This window comes from Enhydra lutris, unplaced genomic scaffold (assembly GCF_002288905.1).
Source record: "Enhydra lutris kenyoni isolate GAN:26980312 unplaced genomic scaffold, ASM228890v2 scaffoldscaffold64, whole genome shotgun sequence".
Lineage (NCBI taxonomy): Eukaryota > Metazoa > Chordata > Mammalia > Carnivora > Mustelidae > Enhydra > Enhydra lutris.
Window position 1 is genome coordinate 8,565,779 of NW_019154148.1, and position 13,740 is coordinate 8,579,518.

Genomic DNA, 13,740 nt, shown 5'->3' on the forward strand with positions numbered 1-13,740 from the left:
AGGCAAGAATGACCGGGAAGGGGCGCCTGGTGGGGCCTCAGTCCATGAAGCCTCTGCCTCTTGGTTTTGGCTCAGGTCATCTCAGGATCATGGGACTGAGTCCCACATAGGGCTCCACGCTCAGTGTGGAGTCCACTTGTCCCTCTCCTTATGCTCTCCCTCTCTCAAATAAATAAGTAAAATCTTAAACAAAACAAAACAAAACAATGATTGGGAGGAAGTGGCCAGGCTGCCCCCAGGCCGCTGCTCCATCCTTCCCTGGGCTCCGTCTGGCCCTGGTTTCTGCCTGCTCAGGCTTCTGCCCTTTCACTGGCTGTGGTCACGCCCCTCCCGCAGGCCCCTCCCCTGAGAAGGGGCGGGGAGAAGGGCCAGTCTTCCCTTCCTGCCAGCCTCTTGAGAGAGCCCGCGGACTGGGGCTGAGAGGAACTCTGCAGTTACTCTCTTCACACACCAGCCTGGGCCTGTAGAGCTGCCAGCACCATGCAGGACGAGGTGGCTCTTCTGGCCACTGTCACCCTCCTGGGAGTCCTGCTGCAAGGTGAGATGGCTCCTGTTTGGGGAGGTGGATGGGCTCTGAACTCCTGAAGCCTGCCTTCTGCCCTCCAGACCCTGGGGAGGGGCTGGAGGGCCCGGGGAGGGGGGGATGGTAGGGGCAGAGGCAAAGTCTGGAGCTCCCAGAGTCCTGGGGCCCCAGCTCTTCTGGCCGCAGTTGAAGACTGAGAAGCTCAAATGGTTCTCGCTGTGGTCTCGAAGAGGGGCAGCCGTGGGCCTGGTGCGGCCCTGCTCCAACGGATCCTGTCCTCGTCCTCTCCCTCCCTTTTCCTCTCCCACTGTCCTCTTGCTGGGGTTCCCAGGAGAATCCAGCTCTGCCTTCAAAGGCATCCTCTCTATGCTGGGATCCACATAGAGCTGGACAGGGTTGGAACCTGCTCCCTGAGCTCCCAAAGGGGCCTGTGTGTTGGCCTTTTAGGCCAGCCCTAGAGGACACATTCCCAGGCTAGGTATCCTTGGGACCCACTTGGGACACCGTGACCCCATGCTGTAGGGGCTAGGACAAGGCATAGCCTGGGCAGGGGCCCTGCTGGGGGGCTGAATTGATCTTCTGCTTCATGAGCAAGCTTGTCTCTTAGCCCTCCTCATGCAGCCACAGGGCCTCCTCCAGGTCCTACACTGATGGTACGCATGCCCTCGGCACCACAGGGCAGCTGGGAAGGTATATGGCACCAAGGGCACCAAGGCCACAGGAGTTGCTGGAAGACAGCTGGTGACAACCAGCACCGGAGCTGTGTGTGTGGTGGGGACCCTGTGCATGCAGATCCTCTGGGGCCAGCCCACCCTCCACAGCCACCCATGCTGAAATGGAGGGAGACAGAGCCCCAGGAGGCCTGGGGTGGGACTAGAAGTGTCCCAGCAGCAACCACCTGAAGAGAGGGGAGGGAATGTCTGTCAGATTTAGGTTGGGGTCCAGAACACGTGAACTGAGAAACTGGCCTGATGTAGGGTCAAGAGATCCTCCCCGCCCAGTGGGCCCTGTAGGTGGGGACCAGAAACTGTAGACCGCAGAGTGTATACTCTCCTGTACCTGGAAGGATGAGCTACCTCTGCCCTCAAGCCCCAGTTGTGTGCCCTCTTCAGGGACCCCCAAAGTCAAGGTCCGTGTCTAAAGAGTAGGAGCTAGTCATCTGCCTGTGTTTTGCAAGTCAAAGGACTCAGGAGCCAAGCTCCTGAGCTCCAGACCTGAGCTTCCGGTCCCTCCCCGGTACAGATGTGTCTGGGGAGGTGGGGAGGGGGTGGGGGGACAGGGCCTCTTGGCATCCCAGGCCCTCACCCTGTCCCCCTCTTGAGCATCTTAAATACAGGGCGGGCCCAGAAACAAGGGGTGGGGGCGAGAGAGCCTCTTGGCTGGCCTTTATTTTCCAGGAGAGCTTTAAAGGGGAGTCGTGACAAGGTCGGCGTGGAGAGGGCGGAGAAAAGGTGGGAACGGACAGAGGGTGCGGGCCTCCGGGCAGCCAGACCTGACTCCCGCCCCTTCTCGCCCCCAGCCTATTTCTCCCTGCAGGTGATCTCCGCGCGCAGAGCCTTCAGCGTGTCTCCGCCGCTCACCACCGGGCCGCCGGAGTTCGAACGCGTCTACCGAGCCCAGTGAGACTTGGCGGGAGGGATCGGGGCCGGAAGGGAGCGAGCCCGGGAGGCGGCAGGGTCCGAGCGCCCCCCACGCCTCTGTCGGCGCCCTCATGCCGCCCCCACCGCAGGGTGAACTGCAGCGAGTACTTCCCGCTGTTCCTGGCCACGCTCTGGGTCGCCGGCATCTTCTTTCACGAAGGTCTGCGCTCGGGACAGGCGCGCCCACCCCGCAGCCCCGGATTCCGCGCCCGTCGGCTCACCTTGCCCCGCCCGCCCTCCCCCAGGTACGGCGGCCCTGTGCGGCTTGGTCTACCTTTTCGCGCGCCTCCGCTACTTTCAGGGCTACGCGCGCTCGGCGCAGCAAAGGTGAGGACCCGGGCGGGGATCGTGGGAGGGCGCCAGGGGCCGAGGAAGTGGAGATCGGACGGGGCGGGGCGGGGGCCTTGTGGGCGGGGTCTGACGGCCCGGGCAGGTGGGCGGGGCGGGGCCGCCGGCCCCCCGCCCCCGCTGAGCCCCGCCCGCAGGTTGACCCCGTTGTACGCGAGCGCGCTCGCGCTCTGGCTGCTCCTGGCGCTCGCGGCGCTCGGCCTGCTCGTCCACTTTCTCCCCTGAGCGCTGCGCGCCGCGCTCCTGGGACGGCTCGGGAAGCTGCTGCCCAGGGCCTGAGATGGAGGACGCCTGGTCAGCGGAACCGGAGAAGGGCCGGAGCTTCCGGGAGGACAGGGGAGGGGTGCTCGCCCCATCTCAGTCTCCAATTAAAGTGTCGATGGCTGGACCACGGACGCATTCTCTGGGTCGGAGGGGTTCGCGCGTCGCGTGCCGTGGAGCCCAGCCCCGAGCCGCGGCGGCCGGTGGGCTTCCCGGAGGGTGGGGTGCTGCGGAAGGACAGGGCCCTCTCCGGCCCTCTCTCCGGCCCTGGGGCCGCCCTTTTCGCCGGGGTTCACCCCACGGCTCCTCTTCCCTGCGTTCAACGCTTTCCTCGCCTGTCCCCTCCTCTGAGGCCTGCTGCCTCTTCACTGCCACCCCCCGCCGCCCTCTTCCTCGTCCCCTGGCTTTCACAGCTGACACCAGGGCCATTTTCGGGTCAGCACTCGGTGCCTGGCGTCCAGCACTGTGTAGATGCTCAGGCACCCTGGCGCCCAGCCGTGGGGGCGGCGACCAGTGCAGGCAACGTAGCTGTGACAGGTGCTCTGGGGGGCGGGGGAGGGACGCCCGGGTGCCTTGGGTGACCAGACCTGGGCAAGGCCTGCTGGCCGGACAGCGTCCCTAAAGAGGAGATTTTTTAGCCCAGTCTGCAGAAGAGAGGAGCTTTCCAGGCAGGGCAGCCGCGCGTGCACTGGCCCCAACATGGGCGGGAGACCCTAAAATATGTCCGATACGGGGGTGGGGGGCGTGGCTGGGTGAGCGGGGCCTTGGGGACCGAAGACTAGAGCAGGGCTGGGACTCACGAAGTGGGAGATCCGGGATGCCTCGCGTTTGAGAGGAGCAGGCAGTTGCGGCGGGATGATGGGTGTTAGGGGGCGTGCTTGGCGGGGGCCGGGGGAGGTCGTCCGGAAGCAGAGGAGGCTTTGGGCTCCCGACCCGGGATTCCGCGCCGCCTCCACCCGCAAGTCACCGCTCTGGAGGCCCGGGCCCTCGGGGAAGCGCGGCCGAGGTCGTGCGGAGCTGCGCGGCGCGACGGGCCGAGGTGGCCGCGGGCACCGGCGGCACTGCTTGGCGCCCGGCCTCCCGCCACCGGCCGGAGCTCTGGGAACGCGCACTCACACCGGAGGCACGCGCTTCATTAACCCTTTATTACAAGTCACGCTCTTATAGAAGTATATGTGGACTTACGTGAAAAAATCAAATGTATCCAAGAATAAAAAACACAGCACATAAAGTAGTATATGCATTCCAGTGTTCGCGCCGGAGACAGCGGGCGCCCAGGAAAAAGCTCTTCTAAAACGGCCTGGCTCGATCCGGCCGGGGATGCGAACGGTTCCGGGCGGCAAGGGCCGGCCTCAGGCACAGTGTGGGGGCCGCCTGCCTCCTCCCGCGGCCGGGCGGGCGGGGGCAGCACCAGCTCCTGGGGCCTCCGGGCCAGCGGGGATCCCAGGCCTGCGGAGCGGGGCGCCGGGCAGAACCCCTCAGGCTTGGGGCGGCGGCGGCACCGGGCCCTCCGGGGCAGCAGCGACAACATCCTGGGTCTCCCAGGGGGCTTCAGGGCCGGCCATAGTGCACCCTCAGAAGCCCTCGGCTTAGTCGGCCTTTTTCAGGAAGATCTAGAAGAGCAGGGCTCGGGGTCAGCGAGGTGCGGGGGGCCTCAGCGCTCAGCCCTGGTCTGGCTCCCTGACCTGCCCGGCTTACCTCGCTCAGAATGACCCACACTGGGGAATCCGTCTGGATGGAGAGGCGCAGTGCTTCCAGGGGGCCAAAGGCAGGGTCCACCTCGCCCTCTGCCACACCCTTGGAGAAGGAGCCTGAGGGAGGGCAGCGCTGAGCCAGGAGCCCCAGACCTCCGCTCAGCCCAGCCCCATCCCCCCAGCCCCCGTGTCCTCCTGCCTGCCCCCGACTCACCTATCTGGAGGTAGCCGTCAGGGCTCCGAGGGTACCGGAGGGTGGCTGAGCGGCCCTCCTGCAGGGCCTCCTTGTCTGACTGGGGGTTCTGGGGGGCAACAGAAAGGGGCTGAAGCCAGTGGCCATGGGAGGGGCCGGCCTTCCAGCACATCCTTCCCCTGCCGCACTCACATCGAAGGGCAGCACCTCCACTGACGTATTGAAGAGCTTGTCCTCTGGGTGCTCGATGTTCCCGCTGCGGAAGAAGAACCTGCGGCCAGACAGGCCTGTGAGTTGCTGCCGGGGTGGGGGAGGGGTGGGGGAGGGAGAGGGGTGGGGGTGCAGCCCTGGCCCCCATCTGGCACAGAAAAGGCCAGACCTGGCCCAGGAGGGTAGCAGGTGAGCCCTGGGGTGCTGAGCCAGGCGGGGGACCACCCAGGGGGGTAGACGTTGTTTTGTACAAGGCAACCAGGGACGAAGATGATGGGCCACTGTCACAGAGCTACTGTGGGCACTGCCTTATTCTTAGTACCTACCATGCTGAACCTTCCTCTTCAGATAAGGACACTGAGGCAAGGTGAGGTTAAGTCATTTGCTGGGGGCCCAAGAGGGGCATATGGTGAGGCCGATCCCCTGGTGGTCTCCCTGCCCCTCCCCCGGGGTGGAGCTATGGGTGCCAGCACTGACCGCTCAAGGCGCAGCGGCTGGAAGAAGCGGAAGCGGATGAAGTCCCCGGCCGCAGGCGTGAAGGCCCAGAAGAAATCCTCACGCAGGTAGGCCTTCTCCAGGGTGAAGTGCTGGTATGTCTTGAGGCTTGTGCTCACCTCGGCCGGTGGGTTCACGTGCTCCTTCCTCAGTGCCTGCTTCCCAAAGTCCTTGTCCTGCCACCGAGGAGGAACAGCAGACTTAGAGAGGGCCCCCTCTCGAGGGGGACTTGCCCTGCCACCCCCAGCCACCCTCCCCAGCTCCCTGGGGCTCTGCCTGTCCCCAGCCAGGCCCAAGGGTGGCACAGCCCACCTTCAGTTTCTGGATCTTGCCAGCCAGTGAGGAGTGCGTGCCCACGTGCTGGAAGAGGGATGGCTTGAAGCGGATCCGCAGGTTGGCCTTCTGCCGGTCACAGTGCTTCTGCAGAGGGATAGGGATAGCTGAGGGCCCAGCTTGGCTGTCTCCTTGTGTCAGTCCATGCTGGAGGCTGCGTGCCTCCCCCTGCCCTGCCCCGCCCTTGGTGCTGTTCCTGCTCACCGCATCCTTCTCGGGGTTGCAGACCTTCACCCACAGAATGTGGTCTAGGAGCCAGTCAATGGGCTTGTCCCGGTAGAACATGAGGATGAACTCCACAATCAGGCTCAGGTCCAGCGACTTGAACATCTTCCCTGGGGGTGGAAAGGGGGAAAGGGGTGCTGGGTGTGTGTGTGTGGGGTCACTAAGAAGGCTCCCACAGCAAGCCCCATGGCCAGCTACAGGCAGGGGCAGGCACGAGGGGACAGATGGGTGTGGTGAGCCCCAACATCCTGAGGTAGAGGGCGAGGGGAAACAGGCCAGCTGCGGCTGCAGGGGACACTCCTGGCAAAGCTCGCAAGCATGATGTTCTGTGGTCCCAGGGCTGCAGGGACAAGGACAGAGAGGCCAAGGTCGCCCAGACTGAGGGGCCCTGGTCAGGTCCGTGGCATGGGGTGGGGTGGAGGGGCGCACCAATGAAGCCCAGCTGGGAAAACTCCAGGATCATCCAGTCCTCTGAAGGCTGCTGGAGTGCAAAGTTCTTCATGGTGCTCAGGTAGTTGGGCTTGGCGACAATGTCATCCTCCAGCTGCACAGGGGTGGGTAGAAGGGGGGCTGGACTCAGGATGGGCACTGGGGTGGGGCTGGGCTCACCACCAGGGGCCAGGGCCGATCGGGGGCAAAACAGGGTCTCGGTGCTGACCTGCACATAGTAGATGCCTTTGGACTGTGCATACATCATGAGGAAGCAGTAATCGAGGTTTTGTTTGGTCCTCCACCTGCAAGGCAGGGGCAGGGGCTCAGGAGCTCAGACCCACCACCCCAACCCCATGCAGGGGTTCTCTGATGGAGAAACGGAGGCACTGCCAGGAAATGCCTGGGACTTGGGCACCCACAGACCGGGTTCTCAGCACCAGTGGGCAGGTGGTCAGGGTGCACAGGGAAGGGGGGAGTTCTCGTACCTGACTCTCTCCTTGGGGTCCCCAAAGGACTCTCGGAGGCGGGAGAAGTCAGGGTAGAAGTGGGGGGAAGGGGAGATGACTTCCAGGAGCCCGGAATGGATCTCCGTGGGGAACCTGGGGGGACGGAAGGCCAGTGGGTGGGCAGTCTCCAGGCACAGCAGTTGGGGCAGTGCTGAGCTAGCTGGACCCAGTCCCTCTGCTCAGGCCCCCCAGGCAGCCATCACCCAACAGCACACCCACCCTAAGGAGGCAGTGAGGCTCCAGGGGGCTGGGCCACCTCTACACACTCACTGTCTTTCAGAGAAGAGAGGTAGCCCCCTTTCCCACATCGGAAGCCAGGATCATGTAGGGGAAGCAGGCACCTGCCTGCCCCACACTCTGCAGAGCCCCTCCCCCCCCACCAGTTTTATGGGTCCGTCAGTACTCACAAGGCTTTGATGTTCTCTGTCACCACCGAGGTGTACTGTGGGTCAGTCTGTGGGGAGACCAAGTGCCCTCCCTAAGCCTGACTGCCACCCCAAATGCCCTGGGAGAAGGGGTTTGGGGAAGGGCGCGGGCTTCAGATGACCCCATGCACAGAGGGAGTGAACCCCCCCATCCTGAGGGCCGAGTAAGTCTGGGCCTGGGGGCCACAGGTGTGGCCTTCTGTGTACACGGGGCCCTGGGGGTGGGACAGCCTAGGTAACTGGCGTCTCCACCAGGGGGCGCTGAAATTGTTCTTTTTTTTTTTTTTTTTTTTTTTTTTACTTTTCATAAATTTGTGAATGAAACTGACAATCGAACCTCTAGCAGTGTTTTCCTCCAGAATGTTGCTCGGTTTTCATTTCTTCTCCTTGTTATTTCGTGCCCTGTGTTCCCCGAATGCTCCACCCCGCCCCCACCCCGTCCCCCAGCCCACTCGCCTCGGCGATCAGCACCACGATGACCGAGTCCTCCTTCTCCTGCGGGCTCAGCTCCGAGATGAGCGAGTGCAGCGTGTCCGTCAGGTACGAGTGCACCTCGCGCCGCACGCTGGGGATGCCCATCACTACCGACACTGCAGGGGCATGAGGAGTCGGTACCGGCGGGATGGTGGGGCCCGCCGCCCACCGCCCAGCCCCTGCCGGGACCTGCCCCTACCTCCGGTGCGGCCCTGGCCCACGCGCACGGCGGGCTGCAGGCTGCTTTCCTTGGCCAGCAGGTGCGGCAGGTGGTGGAAGACGGTGGGCAGGTGCAGTACGTGCTTGTGGGAGACGTTCCACGGCTTCAGTCGTGGATCCTCTGAGCGGGTCGGGGAGGGACGGGTCAGACGAGGCGGCCTGCCATCCGCCCCGCCTCCCCGGTCGCCGCGGGCGCCGCTCCCGCGCTCACCAGTTAGGCGGCCCCAGGTGCGATTGCCCTCCCCCTCTCGCAGCGCCTGCCTCTCCGACACGGCCCTCTTGATCTCGTCCAGCACCAGGTTGAGCTCCTTGGAGCGCTTGAGGCTCTCCTGCTCAGCCGCATGCAGCCGGTCACGCAGAGCCAGGAACTCCCGCTGGTACACGTCCACCACATCGCCTGTGGGGAGTTCGCACGCTGTCACCAGGGGGCAGCCGAGCGCTGACCTACTGCCCGGGGAGTATGCCCGCACGCGCATTTTTGTGCCCATCTGTGCTATGGTCCACCTACATCTGTTCTTGTGCCTGTGCACATGCCAGCTCCCTGTGTGTGTGTGTGTGTGTGTGTGTGTGTGTGTGTGTGTGTGTGTGGACGCGCGCGCGCAGGGGGAGTGTGCATAAGGGTCACTCTGAGGTCACACTGACACACTGCGGGGAGAAAAATCCTCCCTGGCAGGATCAGTACTCTCCAGTGCTCTCCCCCTCCCCCATTATCTTCACTTTTGAGCGGACAGCTGAAGGAGAGCTTCGGGGTCACTTCCAGCCCCAGGTGGGGCAGTCCTTAGACTGAATGATCACCCAGTGGCTCCCAAACCCTCTCTTGGTTCTTTCTGTAGTATCCACTCCTTCCAGGAGGATCGATGCCCAGGGTATCCCCCAGGGCACAAGGATGCAGCCCTTCTTCAAAAGGCTTCTTAGCTCCCTGGCCTGTCCCCTTCCCTCCCCTCGGCTTCTGCCCTTTGCTCCCCACTGGTGTTCACAGAGGAGGTCACAGGCAGCCCCAAGTCCCTCTGGGAATGGCCCTCCCTGGGTTCTCATTCTGTCCTCCAAGTAGCAATGGGGGTGCTCATTGTGCACTAAGTGCACTAAGTGCAATAGTGCTCATTGTGCACGAAGCACCAGCTCTGGATTCTCTGTCGCCCTCCAGCCCCACGGGGTAGCTGCTGCAGTTAGGGCCTCCCTGTGTTCCAAGGAATAAATGAAATTGAGGAACTACTCCCAGGTCACTCAGTGAGTCAGCAGCTGCAAGGGGACACAGCTCCGAATGCCCACGGGCCTGGCTCTCTGGAGACCTGTACTAAGCACGTGTCCCCCTCCCCCAGGAGGACCTGTGTTCCAACCTCCAGTCAGGCCCCAGCTGTGGGCATTAGGGGTGCAGGCAGAGTGGGAGCACCACCAGGGTGCTGACAGTGGAAAGGGATTCCCAGGTGCCAAGCACCTGGCCCCACTGGTCTGGCATGGACCAGTGAGCAAGAATGAGACAAACAACAATCCCCCCCCCCCCCAACCAGTGGCCGGTGCAGGTGTGTCCCGTGGGGCTGTGCACTCAGGGACTGTTCTCAGCTCGCTTCTGCTCTATTTGTCATCCCTACACCGGCTTTTCCTTGGCTCCTGTTTGTGTCTTCGCATGTGCACTCTCTTCTGCCTAGGAACTCCTTTTCTTTTCTGGGTCTAATGAAAACCCATGAAGCCTTCCAGGCCTAGTTTCAAAGTCCAGTGTTCAAGTCCAGGAAACCTTCCAGATCTCCCCTCTCAACCCTAGGCAGCTCTTCTGTTTCTTGATTTCCCTGTGGGGTCCCAGCCCCCAGAATGCCCCGGGATAGTGGCCACCCCCACCCAGCAATGTGCACCAAAGGTCATGACCAAGGCAAATTTCTGTCATCTCGGGATACCCCTCTCCCCTTAAGCTGCAAGGGGCAGAGGTCTAAAAGCTAAATCCAAGGGGAAGAGGAAGGGGGGTGGAGGGTGTGCGGAGGGAGGGGAGGCTGGGGAGGTGAGCCAAGTGGGCCCTCCGGAAGGCACTCCAGACTCATCTGCTGGCCCCACAGGGACAGCCCTGCAAGAGGAGGGAGGGGAGAGTCAGGTTACAAGATCTGTGAGGCTCTGTGCTGGGTTTAGTGGCCGGGTTACCCTGGAAACCTGACCCCTTGAACAGGAGCCAACCACCCCCATCAAACACTCACCCACCCTGCCCAGAGTGGGGTGGCACCAGGCACCACGAGCTTCTTCCTCTGGGGCAGCGGTCCCACAGGAAATGGGGACTGGAGTGCTCAGGGCCCGGGAGGGAGTGCAGAGCTGTTCTGTGAAGTTGGGGGAGGGGAGGTGGCCTCCCTGGCCTTCTCTCTTGTGTAGACTAAGCTTTGTTCCACCTTCACCTGCCTGGGCAGACAAGCCAGATGGGCAGCCGTGGGCACCTGAGTCACCCTGGCCACCGAGGCCTGGGCCCAGCCTGCTCCCTACTCTGGCCTCCCTTCCTAGGGGCCTCCCCAACCCCGGGTCCTGAACTTCCTCTGTTTACCAGAAGGCAATAGGCCCACACCAACCCTTCTGTTCTTTCCCTCCACACCCCAGGCCCTGTCCCTCAGCAGCCTGCCCAGCTCCTGCCCTGCCTACAAGGTCCCCAACTGGACCATCGTCCGTGATGTCCCTGGTCCTGGGTCCACTGTCTTTGCCTCGCAAAGCTGGAAATTCAAGCTCTGTGCCTGCGTCTCTCTGGGCTGAGCCTTAGGTGGCGGGGCTCTGCAAAGCCATCCTGGCGCCCCTAGGACCTTTTCAGGCTGGGTGGCTGGACTGCCACGGTGAACAGGCTAGGGAGGTGGCTCAAGGGAGGGGAGGGGCAAAGGGACAGAAGTTCCTGGGAGCTAGGGCTGAGGGCACTTTGGCTTCTCTCTCTGCACACCTTCCTAGCCCAGGGAGGAAGGGTGGAGGCCTGGCCCGGGTGCAGCTGGCCCTAGGGAAGGACAGCAGCTGGGGCCCCACTAGGGCGCCTTTCCCACTCCTCCCCCCACCCAAAGGCAAAGTAATCAGGACATCTGAGGACCAAGGACCACAGTCTTCCCCTGGTTCCCCCCTTGATTGAAGAAACAGATTTAAGAGCCAAGCTGGGCACAGGCCATGTGCCATGTACTTAGGAAAGGGGAAACAGGCTCCAAGGGGCACAGGCAGGTGTCAGGCCCCGTGAAGGGGTGGGGTTAATGTGCAGGTGGGCCCGGGTGGTCTCCTCTCCAGGCCTCGCAAACCCCCTCGCAGGGGGCAAGGAGGGTGCCAGTGGTTGCTGACATCCGGGCTGCTGGGATGCTGGGCAGGGCTGAGGCCAGCCCCACAGGGTCTGCTGTTCTCCCTGGGGATGGGCCTGCAGCAGGTGCTTGGCTCAGGGCCAGAGTCTGAGTGCTAGTGGAGCTGTTGCACAAATCTGGTCAAGGCTGGTTATGAAAGTGGGCCCCAAACCCGGATGCAGGGTCCAGCTGGCCAAGGCCTAGGTATCCTTCCTGGCCCTTGGCCCTAGGCTTCCAGGAAGCCACCTGCTCCTGCTGCCTCCTTCCTCTTTGGCACCCAGCCTACCTTTCTTACAGATCCGGGTTCTTCTGCCCTTCCCCTCCGTACTGGTGCCTGGGCTAGCCCTGTCCTAAACCCCTCACTTTACTGCAGCCAGAAGCTGGGGTCAGGCCCGGCCTCCCCATGTGCAGGTGTCTACACGTACAAAGGAGAAGGGTTTGCCTAAGAGCCCAGATTCAGGCTCTTCTTGAGGCCTCCAAAGACCTGGCTTTGCCGGGCCCCCTAAAAGAGGAACAGCCTTTGACAGAGAAGTGCCTGGTCACCCTGTCACCGTGCCTCACAGGCTTTTGGGCTTCTGTGAGGACCCCTGCCACTGAGCCCCACATGTCTTTGGCTTGGAGTGCCAGCCTCCTGGATGGCCCCCTTGGAGACAGTGGGCCCTGGATGGAGCTTCTGGTGTCCGCTGTCCCTCTGCTGCTCCTGGAGGTCAGTTCCCTGGGCCAGCCAGGCTCCCAGAGAAGGGGTTATGTTGGGGGACACCTGCACTGCAACTCCTGATCTCAGGATGAGGGCACCTGGCTGTTGCAGGAGGCGCACAGGAACCGCGGCCTGGCTGAAGATGGGGTGCAAGGGCTCATCAGCCCACTCACGGGCAGACAGGTGTGTCCCAGCGCATTGGATCCAGGACCACCCTGGTCTCCATGCCACCCTGCTTATGTGGCTACTGTCCCAAAGGTCTGACATGCTTTCCTCCTGATGACACACCCACCTACAGAGGACTCTGCCCCATCCATGCCTTCTCCCAGGTGACACACCCAACCTACAGACTTCCAGAGAACTCTGCCCCAGCCATGCCCTCCCTGTGCCAGGCCCCAGGGACCTCCCTTCAGGGCCCCTGGAGCCTTAAGGCCCTGACCCAAACAGGCTGGTGGACCGCAGTGGGCTGGGGGCTGGTCAGGCAGGAGGGTCAGGTTGGGGCTTGGAGGGTCAGGAAGTTTCCAGAGCCTCCCTCAGGCATCCCTCCTCCAGCTTCATGTAGCATGGGGTTGAGAAAAGAGGGAAGCAGGAGGTAGGAGGGAGGCAGAGGGTCAGCTGGCCCCAGCCCATCCCGCTTAGACTTCCCGCAGGAAGGCCAGGAGGCAGGAAGGAAGCGGCTTTTCCCGGAGGCTCCTATGCTGCAGGCCAGGGGGAATGAGGCCTGTGAAGGCCTCCTCAGCCCCAGCCGTCCCAGTCCCAACCAACATCAAGCGCCTTCAGCCAGAGCTGCGGCCTGCCCCTGTCCCCATCCCCAGGTGTGCAGACCAAGCTCAGAGGAGAGGTGGTAGTCTGGCCAGCCTGCCCAAACTTCAGGTGGAGGGCTGGAGGTCCGATGAGACCACACGAAATAAGTTAACGGGTAGCCGAGGCTGGGCGGGCTACTCACCAGGCCAGCGGCGGGCCAGCAGCCACGGGAGTGCTCCCCCAGCACCCAGGTCACCGCCGAGGAATCCTGGGGCCAGACGTCATGGGGGAGGGCAGCGGAGGCCCCAGAGAGCGGCCCCCCACCTTACGCTGGCGTGGAGAGGTGGTGTGGGGTGGAGGGTGCTGCCGGGCTGCCCCCTCGCACCTGTCTCAGGGACACTGCACCTGCTCCTGCCCAGGTGCCTGGGGAAGGTACCTTGGGGCCACCCGGCCACGACCATCTCCTGACCTTGTGTCTCTGCCCCTCTCTGGAAACTCCAAGGTCCCTAGGTCGCCCGCGGGAGCGACCAGCCCTAGTACGGGCGCAGCCGTACTCATCGAGGCCGATCCCGCGGTCCGGAGCGCCGCCCCGGGCCCCCGCCGACCGCTCGGCCCTGGCGGCCCAGCCCAGGCCAGAGGAGGATTTCGCTATTCCGGCAGCAAACAAGTGGGGGCGAGGATGGGAGGGGCGTCCTCCCGCGCCGCCCGGGCGGGGAAGGGGCGCCTGCGTCGGCTTCCGGCCGCCTCCCGCGGCCGTCGGCCGGACCCCGCTACGGCCGCCGGCGCCCAGGTGAGCCCAGGTGCGGGATGTGGCGCGGGGCCCGGCGGGGGAGGGGCTCACCTTTCTGGCCGCTGAGCGCCGCGTACCAGGAGAGCGAGAGGAAGGCGCACAGGCAGAAGAGCAGCAGCGTCAGGAAGGTGCCATTGCGGAGCCTCATCTCCTCGGGTGCGCGGCGGGCGCCGGCGGGGCCGAGGCCGCATGGCCCGGGGAGCCGGGGCCGGGGCGCGGGGGGCCGGGAGGCGGTGCGGGGCCCCGGCCCCGGGGCGGG

General features: G+C 63.7%; 2 protein-coding genes across 2 annotated transcripts; one reads left to right on the forward strand and one right to left on the reverse strand.

Moving 5' to 3' along the window:
- Nucleotides 1-367: 367 nt before the first annotated feature.
- LOC111158923 (leukotriene C4 synthase) lies at nucleotides 368-2,736 on the forward strand. Its single transcript, XM_022521254.1, has 5 exons — nucleotides 368-538; nucleotides 2,043-2,142; nucleotides 2,253-2,323; nucleotides 2,409-2,490; nucleotides 2,649-2,736. Exons 1-5 carry the CDS (start codon nucleotides 481-483, stop codon nucleotides 2,734-2,736), a joined length of 399 nt encoding a protein of 132 aa, XP_022376962.1. The 5' UTR covers nucleotides 368-480.
- A 1,166-nt stretch (nucleotides 2,737-3,902) lies between these two features.
- Nucleotides 3,903-13,685, reverse strand: LOC111158856 (mannosyl (alpha-1,3-)-glycoprotein beta-1,4-N-acetylglucosaminyltransferase, isozyme B). Its single transcript, XM_022521149.1, has 15 exons — nucleotides 13,533-13,685; nucleotides 8,190-8,375; nucleotides 7,959-8,099; nucleotides 7,742-7,875; nucleotides 7,268-7,314; nucleotides 6,840-6,953; nucleotides 6,581-6,656; nucleotides 6,352-6,466; nucleotides 5,902-6,032; nucleotides 5,677-5,784; nucleotides 5,347-5,540; nucleotides 4,852-4,930; nucleotides 4,681-4,768; nucleotides 4,471-4,583; nucleotides 3,903-4,385 (listed from the first exon to the last, which is right to left on the reverse strand). The coding sequence occupies exons 1-15, from the start codon at nucleotides 13,627-13,629 to the stop codon at nucleotides 4,362-4,364; spliced, it is 1,647 nt and encodes a 548-aa protein (XP_022376857.1). The 5' UTR covers nucleotides 13,630-13,685; the 3' UTR covers nucleotides 3,903-4,361.
- Between the last annotated feature and the right edge of the window lie 55 nt (nucleotides 13,686-13,740).